Source organism: Mchenga conophoros, linkage group LG22 (assembly GCF_057382185.1).
Source record: "Mchenga conophoros isolate Kocher_MC1m ecotype Shallow Benthic linkage group LG22, M_conophoros_male_GT1.1, whole genome shotgun sequence".
Taxonomy (NCBI): Eukaryota; Metazoa; Chordata; class Actinopteri; order Cichliformes; family Cichlidae; genus Mchenga; species Mchenga conophoros.
This window is the reverse complement of record NC_140546.1, coordinates 22831854-22849456: the sequence shown is the minus strand read 5'-3', so window position 1 is coordinate 22849456 and position 17603 is coordinate 22831854. Positions and strand designations below refer to the sequence as shown.

Genomic DNA, 17603 nt, shown 5'->3' with positions numbered 1-17603 from the left:
GATAATGACTTAGGTGTTCCCCTGACTTTTCCTCAGCGCTATCATTGACATTTGCGTTTGACATTTTTGGTTTTGAGTCAAGTTCACTGTGGATCGCTGTGAGTTTTCAGTGCAAACATTCATCCCTTTAAACTTTAACCACTTTGGTGATTCCATGACTTTTATTTTTCCCTCGGTGGTAACTATCAGATGTGACCACGCTGACGTGATAAACTCAGACGGTGAGCGTGACGAACAAACCTGCTTTGTGATGCTTTGTAATTTTGAAAATGTTAGCACGCTGACGCTTCCATTAAAAAGCAGCGTCGTGCCTATTTATGGCATCCAAGATTATCTTAGCAAGGGATAGTAGGAGTTTTTCTTTAAATATCAAGCAGTAATATAAAGTTGGTAAATGCTTTTCTAGGGTTTTCCCCATCTACTTCCCAGCATTGTTCTTTTTTCCCCCCCTAAATTATTTATTCTTGTGTAACTATTCTGCCTCACATGCTTGTTGGCATTACCTGCTTTTACTCATAGATGTGTGTGTATGTGATAGAGAAAGAGGGGGGGGGGAAAGAGAGAGCATGCCTCGGGGGTAAGCTGAGCCTCTGTGGGGTGAATGGCTCCAGTGTAGGACGACTTTGTCACAACCCCAGCCTGCTGCTCTTTGAATAAAGCAGGTCAAACAATGGTGACTCCTCCACTGTAAGCCTGCCTACAGTCAACCTGTTCCTTTTTCATTTAACAATAGAGCAGGTCTTAAGTTACGACATGCTAAAGATGCCTCAAAGAGGTCTTAAAGTCATAACTCTCCATGGCCGTATTTCTTTATTTTAATTTCTTCAGCGTGCTTTGACACATTGTACTCTTAACTCACAACCAACTCGCAGAGGGAAGCTGCCGTGAGTGACAGAAGTTGAAGGAAAAAATCCATCATATGGAGCCATAACATTAACGCAGCCACTGACAATAACTCGGATAACTCCAACTCCTCGTCAGGGAGACGAGGAGTTCGAGGACCCACTTTATTTTTGGTGTATGTGTTCTGTAGTGACAAGAGCAACAAAGGGATAATGCACTGCAGCAAAGTCCAGTGTTTATCGTTTAACAACACATCCTGTTGTGAGATGTGATGTCTGTGTTGCCTTGAGTCATTCAGTCCAATCTCTTAAAATATTGGTCTAACATGTGAAAGAGTCCTGGTCCGAGACTGAGAGGAGACAAAAACCTGTGAGGGTTGCACCATGAAGGGTATATCTGGTATGACAATCTGGTGAAAGAAGCTTTCATTATCTATGATATTTGTCAGCCAGAAAAATAACAAATTGCTACATTCACACTATAAACACTTTGTGACTGCTACACCACATCATTGCACTGCTAAAAGAACAAGTAGGTCGTGAGCTTATAGCTCCATGTTTCTACTGAAGATGGCGTGCAGCCAGTCACATCCCGAGCAGTGGTGTGAACACAGCATTAAGGGAGAGCTGTTGTCTTAAGAGTAGGGTGGGTGAAGAATCTCTGAACTTGCTTAAAGTAAAGATATTTAGGAGAGCGAAGTGGACAGGCAGATTGGGGTGTTGATGTAATGTTGTACACTGAAGGTGAAAGTACACTGAAGGTGAACCGTGCCTCAAAGCTCCGCTCTTTATTTACCTGTCGATTCACATCTTAAGACTCCTCTGTGATTGTGTCTTTTGAACTGTTATCTCAGATGTTTAGAATTCAGTTAAATTTTATTTCTATAGAGTCAAATTACAGCAACAGTTGCTTCAAGGTGCTTTAGACTGTAAGGTAAAGATCCCGCTAAAATATGTGAGAAACCCCAACAATCAAATAACCACCTATGTATATACATCACTCCTCATTTAATCATTACAGGGAGTGCAGAATTATTAGGCAAGTTGTATTTTTGAGGAATAATTTTATTATTGAACAACAACCATGTTCTCAATGAACCCAAAAAACTCATTAATATCAAAGCTGAATGTTTTTGGAAGTAGTTTGTAGTTTGTTTTTAGTTTTAGCTATTTTAGGGGGATATCTGTGTGTGCAGGTGACTATTACTGTGCATAATTATTAGGCAACTTAACAAAAAACAAATATATACCCATTTCAATTATTTATTTTTACCAGTGACACCAATATAACATCTCCACATTCACAAATATACATTTCTGACATTCAAAAACAAAACAAAAACAAATCAGCGACCAATATAGCCACCTTTCTTTGCAAGGACACTCAAAAGCCTGCCATCCATGGATTCTGTCAGTGTTTTGATCTGTTCACCATCAACATTGCGTGCAGCAGCAACCACAGCCTCCCAGACACTGTTCAGAGAGGTGTACTGTTTTCCCTCCTTGTAAATCTCACATTTGATGATGGACCACAGGTTCTCAATGGGGTTCAGATCAGGTGAACAAGGTGGCCATGTCATTAGTTTTTCTTCTTTTATACCCTTTCTTGCCAGCCACGCTGTGGAGTACTTGGACGCGTGTGATGGAGCATTGTCCTGCATGAAAATCATGTTTTTCTTGAAGGATGCAGACTTCTTCCTGTACCACTGCTTGAAGAAGGTGTCTTCCAGAAACTGGCAGTAAGACTGGGAGTTGAGCTTGACTCCATCCTCAACCTGAAAAGGCCCCACAAGCTCATCTTTGATGATACCAGCCCAAACCAGTACTGCACCTCCACCTTGCTGGCGTCTGAGTCAGACTGGAGCTCTCTGCCCTTTACCAATCCAGCCACGGGCCCATCCATCTGGCCCATCAAGACTCACTCTCATTTCATCAGTCCATAAAACCTTAGAAAAACCAGTCTTCAGATATTTCATGGCCCAGTCTTGACGTTTCAGCTTGTGTGTCTTGTTCAGTGGTGGTCATCTTTCAGTCTTTCTTACCTTGGCCATGTCTCTGAGTATTGCACACCTTGTGCTTTTGGGCACTCCAGTGATGTTGCAGCTCTGAAATATGGCCAAACTGGTGGCAAGTGGCATCTTGGCAGCTGCACGCTTGACTTTTCTCAGTTCATGGGCAGTTATTTTGCACCTTGGTTTTTCCACACGCTTCTTGCAACCCTGTTGACTATTTTGAATGAAACGCTTGATTTTTCGATGATCACGCTTCAGAAGCTTTGCAATTTTGAGACTGCTGCATCCCTCTGCAAGATATCTCACTATTTTTGACTTTTCTAAGCCTGTCAAGTCCTTCTTTTGACCCGTTTTGCCAAAGGAAAGGACGTTGCCTAATAATTATGCACACCTGATATAGGGCTTTGGAGTTGACGTCATGCCGCAATGCATTGTGGGAGCGCAGCTCCATTTTCGGGGTCTACGAATCAAAACAAGCACACTGTGTTGGAACGACGACGACAAGAAACATGCTTAAAAGCAGTCCAGATTGCAGATTGCGTCCAGAGGCGAAGCAGCGGTACTTGAAAAAAAATAGAGTGCATCCCAAATCTGGACCCATATGAAATACGGCAGAGGAGTAAAGACCCAGACGACTTACCGCCACTGTCCTACCCCGATATCTTCACGTATCTTGTTTGTGGAGTAAGCGCTTACACAGCGAACCAGTTTCATAATTACAAGTCACTGGAGGCGCACATCCAATTTACAAATGGCTAGGTGCAAGATTTGGCTATTTTCAAGCCGCCAAACTCTGAGTACGTCGTCAAAGTAAGTCAGCTGGAGTGCATCGAGTGTAATAGCCATTTTCCACCTCCCACCATAATTAATGTTACACATTTATCATTGAACTGCTAAAATATCGTTATCATATTATATGCCCATAATTGTAAAGTACATGCAAATTAACACATTGATAATCGGGTAAATTATTAACGCCAATTTGTGTCCTTCCTGTCTCATTTCATTTATTGTCTTTACATCAACCAATCAAGTCACTCCATTCTATGTTTGATCGCAATTTCTATAACTTCCGAGACCACCAACGATGATATTATTCAGCTATAAAGTGTGATGTGAACATATTTAGAACTTACCAGAATGAAAATGTCTTGAGCACACCAACTGATATCTGGAGACAGAACAGAACTTGATATCAGCTCGTCTCACGGCTGCTATCCAGGCTAGACGCCTTCGTTTGGTAATATCCGATACATGAGCTCCTTCATGTTGCTTCCAGGTTGGGAAAGCATAAAAAGACAATCCAAACTTATTCCCGTGCCGGTCGTAAGATCAAACATTGCAGCCGACCACACAGCAAGTACGAACCATGGCTATGCTTTCGCTCCTTACTTAGACCCCCAAAATGGCGGATCGGGCCAAAATCCTTTCCACGCCCACCCCCGTGACATCACGCTCCAAAGCCCTATAGGGTGTTGATGTCATTAGACCACACCCCTTCTCATTACAGAGATGCACATCACCTAATATGCTTAATTGGTAGTAGGCTTTCGAGCCTATACAGCTTGGAGTAAGACAACATGCATGAAGAGGATGATGTGGACAAAATACTCATTTGCCTAATAATTCTGCACTCCCTGTAGTTATTATTAATCTCTGGCTCTCTTCCACAGCAAATCTTTGTCCTGTCTTCTTCCCCTAACCCCAACCAGTCGCGGCAGATGACCGCCCCTACTCAAGCGTGGTTCTGCTGAAGGTTTCTTTCTGTTAAACAAAAGCACTTCCCACTGTCGCCAAGTTGTTGCTCAAAGGAGGTCTTATGATTGTTGGGGTTTTCTCTGTTTTCTTTGTATAATTGTAGGGTCTTAAGCTTACAATCTAAACTGGCTTGAGGCAATTGTAGTTGTGATTTTATGCTATATAAATAAAATTGAATTGAATTGAGCAACCACTTGGCGACAGTGGGAAGGAAAAACACCCTTTTAACAGGAAGAAACCTCCAGCGAACCTAGCTCAAAGAGGGGACGCCGTCTAGCGTGATGGCTGTGGCTCAGGAGGTGGATTAGATTGTCTACTAATCAGAAAGTTGGTGGTCTAATCCCCAACTCCCCTAGTCTGCATGTTGAAGTGTCCTTCGGCAAGTTACTGAACCCAGACTTGTCCCAAATGCATCCATCGGAGTCTGAATGTTAGAAAAAACTGCTTGTGTGTGTGTGTGTGTGTGTGTGTGTGTGTGTGTGTGTGTGTGTGTGTGTGTGTGTGTGTGTGTGTGTGTTTGTGTGTGTATGAATGAAGCATGAGTGACTGACTAAGAAAGCGCTGTATAAGTACAGTCCATTTAATGGCTGGAGGCAAAGTGGAGGGAGACGAGCAGCTCTCCCTCCCTGATTATTTACATTGAAACAAGCCAGTTGTGGGTTCAAGTTTGTGATTACAGTGCTTACCTTTAGAGTTTGCCAGAAATGCACTACAAAAGTGACACAGTATATTTCCTGGCCAAGGGGACACCATCTTGGCTCTTGACTGTTACATGTGACCCGGACAGAGATAGGCAGAGGCTATGTATCAAGTTTTAAATACTTCTACATATATTTAAATATTTTATTAGTGAAAACATGATGGAAAATCTGCCTTTTCCTGCAGAGGAGTTTATCGTGGCAGCTCAAAGGTTCGGCCAGGTGACGCCCATGGAGGTCGACATCCTCTTTCAGCTGGCTGACCTGTCGGAGCCTCGTGGGTAAGATGATCATATGACAAAGAACTTCTTAATATTAAAAGAAGTTGTATAGAAAGTAAAGTAAAAGTAGAAAATGACATACTTCTTAGGTGGCTGGTGTTCAAACTGAATTATTTTAGATAGACACTACTGGCTTGTGTACTTTCTTTCATGTTTATTTCACAAGAAAGCAGAAAATATTTGGTGATTTTGAGCTGTATTAAACCAGTATAGAAGACGCAATTGAATTAATACTTTAGCCAGGTTGCCTCTGCTGAGCTAGTCAAGTACTTATGCAGTATAAGACTATTCCAAACTTGCCACCCTGAAGGGAAAATTTTGCCCCGGGGTCCATACCTCAGAGAGACGAACACTCTGTCAAACTTCTCTGCAGTGGATCAAAAGAGTCAGACCTGTATCCAGTGCCAGGGAATCTTCTTTCAGTCTGAACCTAAACCAAACTCCCATTTATTCTAAAGAAAAAAAAAAGAGGAGCAGTTTCAGTCCCTGTAATCCGTGGCACAAAACAACTGTATATGTCTCACATTCCCCCACTTCCTTTGCATCTGCCTCGCGGCCCGACCAGTACGCTCATAATTTCTAACCCCGGCCTGAGAAACCACCTGATTATTATTTCTGGGCAATGGGATACTTTAATAGCCCAGTAGCTCCACTCCCCTTGATTGGAGATGTGAGAGATAATAGTCCCAATATACAGACGAGATGGGGAGGGGGGGGATTTGGCGTTCCCAGTTCCCTGAGCCTGGGAATTCTGTGACCGTCAAAGAGATGCAATAGAGAGACATGAAAAGATTAAATATCTTTGTTATACTTGGATGAAGTGATAAAGGAAGCATGAGTCATCACTTTCTATTGGTCGGTTATCCAACGCTGTCATGCCAAGCACAGGTCTGGATTTGTGAATGCCACAATATTTTCATCTGAAACGATGTTGTCTTTAAACTCTGAGTAACTTCAGACCGATGGGTTTCCTTGAGCTCGGTGATACATGGGTGGATTGTTATAATCCTCTGAGAGTTACTTGAACCTTCTCACTCTCTGTCTCTTTCTCTGTCTCCACCAGACGTGTTGGTTTAGCGGACATTGAGAAGATTGCTCCGCTGGAGGAAGGCGCCCTGCCCTACAACTTGGCTGAAGTCCAGAGACAGGTAGAGAATATGAAGACTTGTTGATGTGTTTGGTTTCCTCTTCCACACTGGCAGCTCCTTTCCCTTTTGATACATTCTCTTAGGCTAAATGTGACTGCAAAGATAAAGAAGATTTACAATTTTAGGTTAATGATAGCTCCTGCATGTAAATAATCCACCAAAACAAGCATAGAAGTGAAATGCAGGAGTAACAGATCCAACTAAGTTTAGTCAGGTATAAAAATGGAAAGTTGGCCAGTACTCATCAGTCCTACTCCCTTTCAGTTGTTCCCACCAAGTTTTAAGTAATTTCCCATCATTGAATTGAACCTTAAAAGACTTTCTTCAGAGAAAACACTGCTTTGCCTCTCCCTGGCGTGCGGTTGACATCTTGAAAAACAAACGCACAAAAATCAAGAAATCCATGGAAACAAAGACAAGCAGAGCCATCCTCAAGAGCTAATGAATGTCAAACATACTTCATGTTGACTATAGTAGCTGGATAATAAGAGCAATTTGTAACAAAGAAAATCAAGAAGGACGTACAGATGGATGAGCAGAAGACAGTTTTCTTTCTCCAGCTGTTTGGTCAGGGCTGTGTTGCCTGGTGGGTTCCAGCACTACAGTAGAGGCTTGGCCAGGCCATACTGGAGCAGGCTTGGGCCAAAGGGGAGAAAGCAAAGGGGCCCAGCACTGCACAGACGCCAGTCCCACCACAATGAGCCACTTTAGGCCCTTGTGGTTTGGACTCAGGGGCTGGCCCTCAGTTTACTGGAGCGCTCTCTCCTCATCTTTGCTACTTCTTTCCCCATTTCTTTTTTTTTTCTTCTTTAAATCTACTCCCTCCCTCTCTCTCATACATGTTTGAGTTGTTCTCTCTTTATATCCTGTTAACTTGTTTCCTCTTTCTCCATTAAACATGCTGACAGTATTGAAACGTTTAATCATTTCTCATGAAGTAGAAGAGCAGGATATGTGAAGGGAGCATGGGTACAGTTTGACAGGTGGACGTGTTCCAGCTGAGACTCCCCCACCTCTTCCATTCTCACTGCGCATGCGCGCACACACACACACACACACACACACACACACACACACACGCACAAACGCAAAGCTACAACCCTACAAAAGCAGCCACCCCCCAAACAGGGTCTAGTGGTCAGGGCTCAGGAGACCAGCCAAAGCAACAGGTGCCTCAGGTGAATGGGGGAGTGTGGCTGTTACCATTCCTCTGTTCTTTGCATGGTGAAGTGATAATGATCACAAAGGTCTTTTTCAGGTGGCACTGAATACACCTTTGTGATTCAAGTTAATCTAAGGGAGTAACAGACTTGTTAAGATATGTTAAGAGATCATATGTTGATCTGATGATCATACCTTTTTATGTATACTCATATATGCATACTGTTTGGGGGGGGGTTGTTATTTTTTGAGTCAAGGTAGACTTTGGAAGACATTTGGATGGGATATGTAATATACAGTGTTCCCTCGTTTATCACGGGTGTTACGTTCTAAAAATAACCCGCAATAGGTGAAATCCGCAAAGTAGCAAACTGTATTTTTTACAATTATTATAGATGTTTTAAGGCTATTAAACCCCTCACTACACACTTTATACACTTTTCTCAGACAGGCATCAACATTTTCACAAGTTTCTCTTATGTATGATAGAATGAAACCAAAGATCATACCCTGTTTTCAGGTCCAGAAGATGGGAATAGAGCAGCAATGTGTGTTTTTATTTCCAGGTATGGTTTTAGTGCATTGGGATCATTATCATGCTGAAAAATGAAGCCGTGCTAATTTGGGTTGCCACTGATTTTCAGTCCAGTTCTTGTGTAATTCGGCATATTTAAATTTTAAAAAAGGAAAGAAAATATATGTTGTTACAAGCTGCTAAAGATACAATTTAAAATTGGTTCTTTGCTAAGTTATCTGTTATGTGTGGACACAGCACCGGCTCATGCTCACAGATAGGTGCCTTTTTTGTATTTGATTGATCCATAGGTCAGAGTTTAGCGGCTTAACAAACACAAAAGATTCCTCTGAAAAATGTCAGGTACAAGGCCTGGACTGAAAATGAGTGAAAAAGCAACAATTGTCCAAAGAAAAACTTTTGAGAGCCCGGAGAACTACAGCTAAAAGAACTTTAAAAATTACAAGAAAGTCCCAATGGAAACAAAATGGAACAAAATCAAGGGTGACTTTTCCTCAAGACTTTTGCGCAGCATGACATCAGTTCAACAAATTATGCTTGGCAAGTAATTTTTTTGATAATCATGCTTGTAATTTTATTTGTTTAAAGCTAAACATCCTCCAGTTAAAGTTTGACAAGTTTTTCACCTTTATCATAATCTAAACAATTAATATCAGAAAAATACAAAAACATTATTAGGATGAGACTTAATATCTTTGATTAGAATTAATGACGTTCTGCTCATCCATTTCTATTTCTCCTGAGCATTATTTTATTAAATGAATGTTGTACTGTATACAAATGTAACTGTGCTAGACTGTCAGACGGATTTACTAGCGTTGGATTCTGGGTGGAAATAGGTGCGTGGCATACAGGGTTTTACAAGAATCAGGATTAAAGTGTGCTGTCCTGTCAGGTGTATGTACTGCAAGCTCTCATCTTCAGCTCCTGTCTCACGTCCTTACTAACGTCTTAATTGTCTCTTCTCCTGCGCACGGGCAGCACTCGGGCAGCGACGGCTCCCGCCCCATCCTTATCCAGGTGGCAGAGTCGATCTACAGATTCGCTCTTGGCTCAGTAGCAGGGGGTAAGAGTCACGCCCCATTGGCTCCCTACATACCTTCACCCCACCACCCACCCATCCATCCACCTACCTGCTTGCCTGCCTACCTACCACCCCCCGCCCTGTGCTGTCCTCATAAGAAAAGGGTGAGAGAGAATGGACAATGGCCCCTCTATTGCCCTTTCCTTACAAGAGCAACAGTCACTCTCCTGCTTAAAGAGAAGTGTTCCCTCTCTTCCTTGTTCTCGCTCAGTCTCTGTCTCCTACACTCGCTCAGTCTAGCTCTGTCCTGTCTCATGCCTCTCTGGGTGCCATGGGAAAACCCTCTTGTGCGTTCTTTTGTACCTTTGTGAGTGATGAGAAGACAGACGTGACGGTGGGGGTGAAGGGTGGTGCCCAGGTCTTGTGTTTGGCTCCAGACACCCCACTGTTTTTCCTCCTCCCTTCCTTCATTCCTCCCTTCTCCTCCTCCTCCTTTCCCAAGGGAGACAGCTTAATAAGGAGGTATGGGTCCATCATCCCTTCTTCTTCTTTCTCGGTCTCTCTCTAATTAAGCCTGTCGCCTTGGGTCGGTTCTTTTTGTTTGTGTCCGCGTGACAGGCTGAAGACACTACAACTCACAACACATCTTTATTAACATTATTCCCAAAGACTTCCCCTTCCTCCTCCTCCTCCTCCGTCTCTGCTCTTAAAGGGTCATTTCACACAAATTACCAAAACATTTTTTCCACCTTTCTATAGTGGGATCTGACAGTGCAGGTAGTTTTTGTTTTTGTTTTGTTCTTTTAATCCCCCCCCTCCCCCCCCCCCCCCAATAATAAAAATGAGCAGAGTCGGTACTGAAAAAGATTTTTGTCGGCTTTATTAAATTGCTAAGTGAAATATAACGTTTGATAGTGAGATTTTGATTACTGATATAAGCCACAACTTCTTTATAAGATCACCTGTTCCACTCTTTTGTGCACAACTTTCAGTTATGACCTGACATTTATTTAAACACTATCATTAAGATTAAAACATGATATTTGTTAAGTCAAGCAAGTCTTTTCTAGTCTGTTTTACAGCGAGCCTTTTATGAATTCATTTATGAACTTCCCTCCAGTCTTCCAAGCTCACTGGTGATTGAGACAATTTTGCTTAAAAAAATTTGTATGCACCACTTAATCTTTTTGTATACATGTATGAGGCTCTGCGTGTTCTTTACTGAGATTATTTTAGAGACTATGCTGTTAAAACAGATCACAGGTCTTTCTACTTAATAATTACTGTAGTCTCAATGAAAGCCACTATATTTTTGTACTTGGAAACAAACTAGTCTGTGTCTGTAGTTACACTTTGTACAAGTTATTCCTCATGAGTTATATAAACATATGTTAGCCTATGTGTGTAGCACTTTATCAGTGTTTCCTTTTGATGTTGTGAAACACAGGAAAGGGTTACAGATGCTGGTTAAGGTAAGTAAAGTGGGGAAAAATATTGTATTGCAACTCTTGAGACTATTACCAATATACTAGAACCAAAAATTAAAAACATATATATTAAAAGATGCAGGTGGTCTACACAGTGCTGCAAATGCACTCACCGGCTACATCATTTGGGTACACCTAGCAAGTACTGCGTTGTCCCCCTTTTTGCTTTCAAAACTGCCTTAATTCTTCATGGCACAGATTCAGCAAGCTGCTGCAAACATTCCTCAGAGATTTTGACATGACAGCATCACACAGTTGCTGTTCATGATGTGGATCTTCTGTTCCCCTCACATCGTAAAAGTGCCCTATTGGATTGAGGTGGATGGGGAGGCCGTGCTCAACTGGTACTAAAGGGGCCCAAAGTGTGCCAAGAAAATGTCCCCCAGACTATTAAACCACCACCACCACCCTGAAATATTACAACACGTCAGGATTGATCCATGGTGTCATGTTGTTTACAGCAAATTCTAAATCCAACATCTAAATGCTACAGCAGAAATCGAGACTTATTGGAGCCGGCAACACTTTTCCAATCTTCTATTGTCCAACTTTGATGAGCCTGTGTGAATTCCTCTCCTTTGCTCACAGAATCGATACCTGGTGTGGTCTTCTGCTCCTGCAGTCCATCTGCTTCAAGGCTGGACATGTTGTGCATTCAGAGATGCTCTTCTGCATACCTTGTTTGTTACTGTTACCTATCAGCAGTCTCGCCATTCTCCTATTACCTCTGGTATCAACAAGGCATTTTAGTTCATAGAACTGCCACTCACTAGAGATTTTCTCATTTTCTGACCATTCTCTGTAAACACTAGAGATCCACTTTAACAATTCCAATTTGTGAAACACTCTGACCAGCACGTCCGGCATCAACACCCATGCTACACTCAAAGTCAGTTAAATCACCTTCCTTCCCCATTCACCAAGTCTGTGTACAGGATTAAATTCTTCTCATGTTTGCATTAATGTATTAACATTCGAACAGGTGTACCTAATGAAGTGGTCGGTGAGTGTAAATACATAATTCCTTATTGTCTTGGAATATGTGCCATGGAATAATAGGTATTGTGGATGATCGTGATAGCATGTTATTGTGAGTCACTCAGTTTTCCATGGGGAGAGAAACAGTAGTGGTCATAAGACCTACTGTAAATAAAAAATCTGTTTCATAAAAACACTCAGCATCTAAATAAACGTGTCTCGCTCTCTGCAGCTGTGGGTGCAACAGCAGTGTACCCCATTGATCTGGTGAAGACACGCATGCAGAACCAGAGGAGCAGCGGGTCACTGGTGGGAGAGCTCATGTACAAGAACAGCTTCGACTGCTTCAAGAAGGTGGTGCGCTACGAGGGCTTCTTCGGACTTTACCGAGGTCAGCATACATGTAGAGAACACGCGAACCTCCAGTGTTATTTATTCATACTCGACATATACACAAACAAAGACACGAACTTAATATTGAACCAAAGTTACAGAAATCCTGAGAGTTTGAAACTAAATGTTGAGAAGGTTTCTGACAGAAGCTGTGGGGGTGAGTCAGATGTTAAAGGCTACAGACTATAAAAGATGGCATGACACAGTGGTTATTGGACTCGACATTTTGAAGCCTCAAAGTTAGCATTTTGACCCCCGTTTTTCTTTTAGAGCCAGAAGTTAGCATATTTGGATGATTTCTTTGATGACAATAAACATCCATGAACTACTGTAAGTACTGAAAGTGTAATAGACCAAAAAAATATCAAAACCTCACAAAAATGATCCTGACATTCACATACCGACACACTCTGATGGCTGCGTTGGGGGGGGGCGCAGGGTTCAGTATTTTATGCAGACTAGAGGAGTCGGGATTAATCCAACACCGACCTGCACTGTGCAACATTCATCCCAAATCTGGTTTTTATTGTTTTGTTCATGTGTTTTAATACTGTTAAGATGGGTATTTTTTCATGCAAGTCTATGAAAATTGACTTGTTTTTGGAGCCAGCTCGAAATTACAATTTTTGGCTTCATTTTTCATCTCAGGAAGTTGCTCCTTTGTTGAGAATCTCTCATATGCATTCACTAAAATGTATCACAGGCACTTTCCACATAACTTTTATCAGTATTTTAAATAAAACTTTATGTGGTTTTAACAAACAGCTCTTTACATTTAGTCAACACTAAAGTAAATCGAATCCTTCCTCAAAACTATAGGTTTTCAGGGAAAACAACTCACTGGCGGTCAAATCTACAAAACAGGTTTTTAAAGTAAAGGAGGGGCTGAGATGAGGGAGTACAAAGAAGAATCGAGTAGTAGGAACAATGAAAGAGAAGGGAATCGAGAGAAGATGAGAGAAGAAAAGTGTAGGGTGGACAGGAGGGCGGTGTGAGTTCACCTCTCTGTTGACCTGGCTTCTTTGAAGTGATTACCGGCTGGCTGGGGACTTTCAGAGCAGCACAATGAACGTCACACGCAAAGCCACATACCTTGAGGCCTGTGTCACGATGTAGTGATGTCGCACGTCTAGACCTACACACCGGTGCAAACACATTACAGACACACAAGTATGTAGGCATGCAGGGGGCTACTTGGGCATGCAGGTACGTACATACCAGGGCACGACACCAGTAATGACTACCTGCCCTGCCTTCAGAAACTGCGGTTAGACTGTCTGCATTGTTGGGGTCAGATTAAAGGAGGATTGAAAAGAGGTCTCCTGGAATGACGGTGGGGCTTTAAAAAAAAAATCCTACGATTTTGATTGACAGAACTAGGTTTCGTGAGAGGAAACTTGAATGCTTGAATTTCTGTGGGAAACAAAGGCTATGAAGAGTGAAGTGACAGACGCAGACAGGTCTGGCTCCAGGTAGAAGGCGAGACAGGTATCCTGGCACCTAAACTGTAGTTATGTAATGTAAGTTGAAAGGGCCATCTCTGTTGAAACATTCTTCAGAAGGAAGAGAAGGGAATTAACGGCCCAAAACTGCTTTACGGTGCGATGCTGGGACAGCACACGAAAGAAACACGATGGCAAGACCAAATATTCAATAACAAACCTGCTGTGTATATTCTGTTTTCATGAACACATGTCTGCTGATTTTTCTCTTTTTCAGGCTAGCCAAAACTTGCAACTTCCAAATTGGGTATATGATTGTGTGTGTGGTTGTTTGTGTGTGTATGTTTGGCCTCACTACACACAAAGGACTCGATTATGAAGTGCGAGTGCTACTTTGAACAAATGGTTGAGCGTGAGTGATTCGTGCCTTGGGACTGGGTAGGGGGCCAAGTTTCATTGTGCTCCGTTGTGATTATTTTTGTTTATTTTTACCCGACTCTGGGTTGTAATTGAGGTCTGCGTAAACTTTTGGTGGCTTTGATTGCTACACTGCCCTTTTTTTCCTATTCTGGGAAGCAGTTTCGCTCACTTCATTTTCTCTTTGCCCCTTCATCCTCTTCTCTCTATCTCGCTGTCTTTTTTCTACTCTGATGTCCCCACACTCCACATCAATAGATTTCATTAGCTTCTGGGGGATCTTGCACGGTCGGGCGCATGCAGCGGGAAGCCACACATTGATGTGGAACGTGGGGAAGTGGTATATGTATATATATATGTATGTGTGTGTGTGTGAGAGTGGGGGTACCACGGCAGTCTTTTTTTCTAATCATCTTGTCGTTTCCTAATGATAGGTCTGGTACCACAGCTACTGGGTGTGGCGCCCGAGAAAGCCATAAAGCTCACAGTAAGTAACTGTGTTAGAGCCCGTGCAGACACATGCACTCAGATTCACTCAGGCAGAGATTCACGAGGGTCTTTAATCCCTTTAAATTATTGTATGAGTTTTAGATTGTTTTATGAAGCAAACAATTAGATACATAGTTACAAACACAGCTACTTCCTTAACCTTCCTGTTTTTCTGCATTTGTAAACTGTCAGTCAGAGGAGCATTTACAGCATGCAGTGTAACATTTGTGGTACGCTAAGTGGCATACACCATCATTGAAGCATGTGTCAGTACATTTAGGTCCATAAGTATTTGGAGAGTGAGACACTTTCTGTACACGATCACGGTGGATTTCAAATCAAGCAAGATGTAAAAAGTACAGACATTCGGCTTTAATTCAAGGATTTTAACGAAATGTTGTTTAAACTGTTCAGGAATTGCAGTCATTTTTATACATACTCCTCATTTTCAGAAGTTGAAAAGTAACTGGAGAAGTTTCACTGTTTCAGATTTTATTTACAAATCAGTTGACTGACAAGGACTAGTTGAGGTCTGCTCCCTCAATATTTCATGACATTAAGTAGAGTTGATTAGGGATAGGTATCGTTTAGGTTCTATCCGATACCGGTGCCAAATCGGTACTTTTGAAACGGTGCCGGTGCTCAAACCGGTGCTTAAAGAATGGAGAACACAAAATTGGTCCACAAACCTCTCATGTTCAGCTGTTTTCTTTGTAAAAAGATAACAATGTTAGCCTTTTCTGCAGCTATGGGGCATATATGGTATCACTCTTGGCTGGAAGCAGTGCTTAAACAATGGAAAAAACACAAACTTTGTCCAAAAACCTCTCGTTTAACTGTTTTCCACTTTTTCTTTGGTCATTTTAGCCTTTTTGGCCAGGGTGAAGGGAGTATCTGCCATCAAACAAGAAGACAGCCGCATGTAGCTATGATGATGTTTGCTAGTTCACCTTACATGCATTAATGTAATAACGTGGTTAGCCTACTCAACGTAAATTACACACGAACAACATTAAGCTACTCACGCAGAGAAGAACAGCTGCTGCTGCCATCATCATCCGTCATCATTTCTGCTACACTGACAGGGCTAGGGACCAGGACTCTCCTCTTCATGTTTCTGGGGGATGTTGCTAACTCTGGGTCCGATAACTGGCAACCCACCCGCAGTAGATGTGCTCGGTGTGAGGTCTCGCAGCAAGCTATCATACGGCGCATTTCTGGGCTTTTAAAAAAAACGCTATGCGTCGCCAGGTGTTTCATCGGATTTGAGGTGTTACCTCCTTTGACAGTATCACAGTATCAGCTTAAAGCACTTGTTGCAGGCTGCTGAGTTTGCATATTTTGCTGTGAAGTACAGCCAGACTTTTGACCGCTTCGCCTTGGGCATTTTTAATCTGTAGCTCTGCTCTAAAAGAACGTACGTACCTGGACCCGCCTACTATCCTCGGAAACGTAAAATGATTGGCTAGAAGTGTATCACAGCTCAGGAAAAAAAAGCACCGAAATAAAGCACTGAAATTTGCGCTGCTTTTCGGTCTGGTTACTACCGTTTATGTCAGAACCGGTGCCATCATGGCACCGGACACCGGTACCCATCCCTAGAGTTGATTTCAAGTGTTGAACTTGTATTTGGTAGTAGTTCACTAAAACACCCAGTATGAGGTCCAAAGAGGGAGGGAGGCCATCATTATGTTAAAAAAGCTCATAGTCCAAAGCATAAGATATCGTCTATAAAACACGATGAAGGCAATGTTGTGGCATGGCCATTGGAGTCGGTCACTTGTGTTGACAGATGAAGTGACTGCTGATAGAAGCAGCAGGATGAATGGTGAAGTGTACAGGGCGGTACTCTCTGCTCAAGTTCAGCCAAACGCTGCAAAACTGATCAGTTAATCCAAAAAAATGGTTAATTTTTGGATTAACCCTATGAATTAAAGCTGAAAGTCAGGACTTTTATTACATGTTGACTGTTTGATTTATAAACCACTGTGGTCATGTATAGAGGCAACTTGACAAACTCATTGTCACCGTCTAAAAACATATGGCTACAACTGTGTCCGCTGATTATTGCTTATGTTCTAAACCATACATTTTGTGTCTCTAGGTGAATGATTTTGTGCGTGGAAAGACCAGACAGAAGGATGGTACAGTCCCGCTTGCCGCTGAGATTCTGGCTGGTGGATGTGTAAGTTTATAGACAGCTGTTACATTTGTTGTATTTCTATGTGAGAACGCCTTTGTTTGTTGGTTAAGTGAAGGTCAGATGCAACTGCTTGAACAGATTTTGGGTGTTTTATCAAGGAGCTGTTTGAGCTTTGGTAGCTCACCTGGGAATGTGCACACACCATGTGATACAGCCTTTGAACATATCAAAAACTATTAAAAGCTGCCATCTGATGCCTCAGCTGACCATTTTGCACATCCAATTAGCAATTTGCATATAGTTGCTTTAGTCTGCTTACAGCTGCTTTGCATCCCACATCGACCATAGCTCATTCTTTTATGATCTGACTAAATCGCTGCCACTGATGCCTGCTCTTTTCTGTACTGACTCTTTTTTTCATTGCTGTTGCAGAAATAAAAACACACGAAAGAGCTTTTTACTCCCTTTTTACTGAAAAGACACAAAAGGCCGAGTCATTTTTAAGAAAATATTATGAGCATAATCAAATACAGTCAAATTACATATTTCGGTGTGCACCCTCTGCCTTTCCAGAGTGTACTGTGTTGGAGTGATGCTGCACAGCACTCAGGCAGTGTGTGCAGTATTGAGTCGGCATGCATGTCTTAACTATGCTGACAGTTGAGCAGACAGACATGGACTTGTTTTGGAGTCCAGGGGTTGCTATTTGTTGATGGAACCTGTACACTCGAAAGAGCAAACACACACACACTGTGCATGCTCAGAGAGGTGTGTGTGCATGAGGAGTACTACAAG

General features: G+C 42.2%; 1 protein-coding gene across 6 annotated transcripts in view; it reads left to right on the top strand.

Annotated features, from left to right (window-relative positions):
• The window catches only part of slc25a13 (solute carrier family 25 member 13), a 55387-nt gene that overhangs the window by 23311 nt on the left and 14473 nt on the right, over positions 1–17603 (top strand). For all 6 annotated transcript variants that reach the window (XM_085262857.1, XM_085262855.1, XM_085262860.1 and 3 more), the window contains 6 exons: positions 5498–5591; positions 6655–6739; positions 9417–9501; positions 12157–12315; positions 14611–14663; positions 16770–16850. In XM_085262857.1, coding sequence (XP_085118983.1) covers positions 5498–5591; positions 6655–6739; positions 9417–9501; positions 12157–12315; positions 14611–14663; positions 16770–16850 — 557 coding nt within the window. The remainder of the gene's footprint in view (positions 1–5497; positions 5592–6654; positions 6740–9416; positions 9502–12156; positions 12316–14610; positions 14664–16769; positions 16851–17603) is intronic.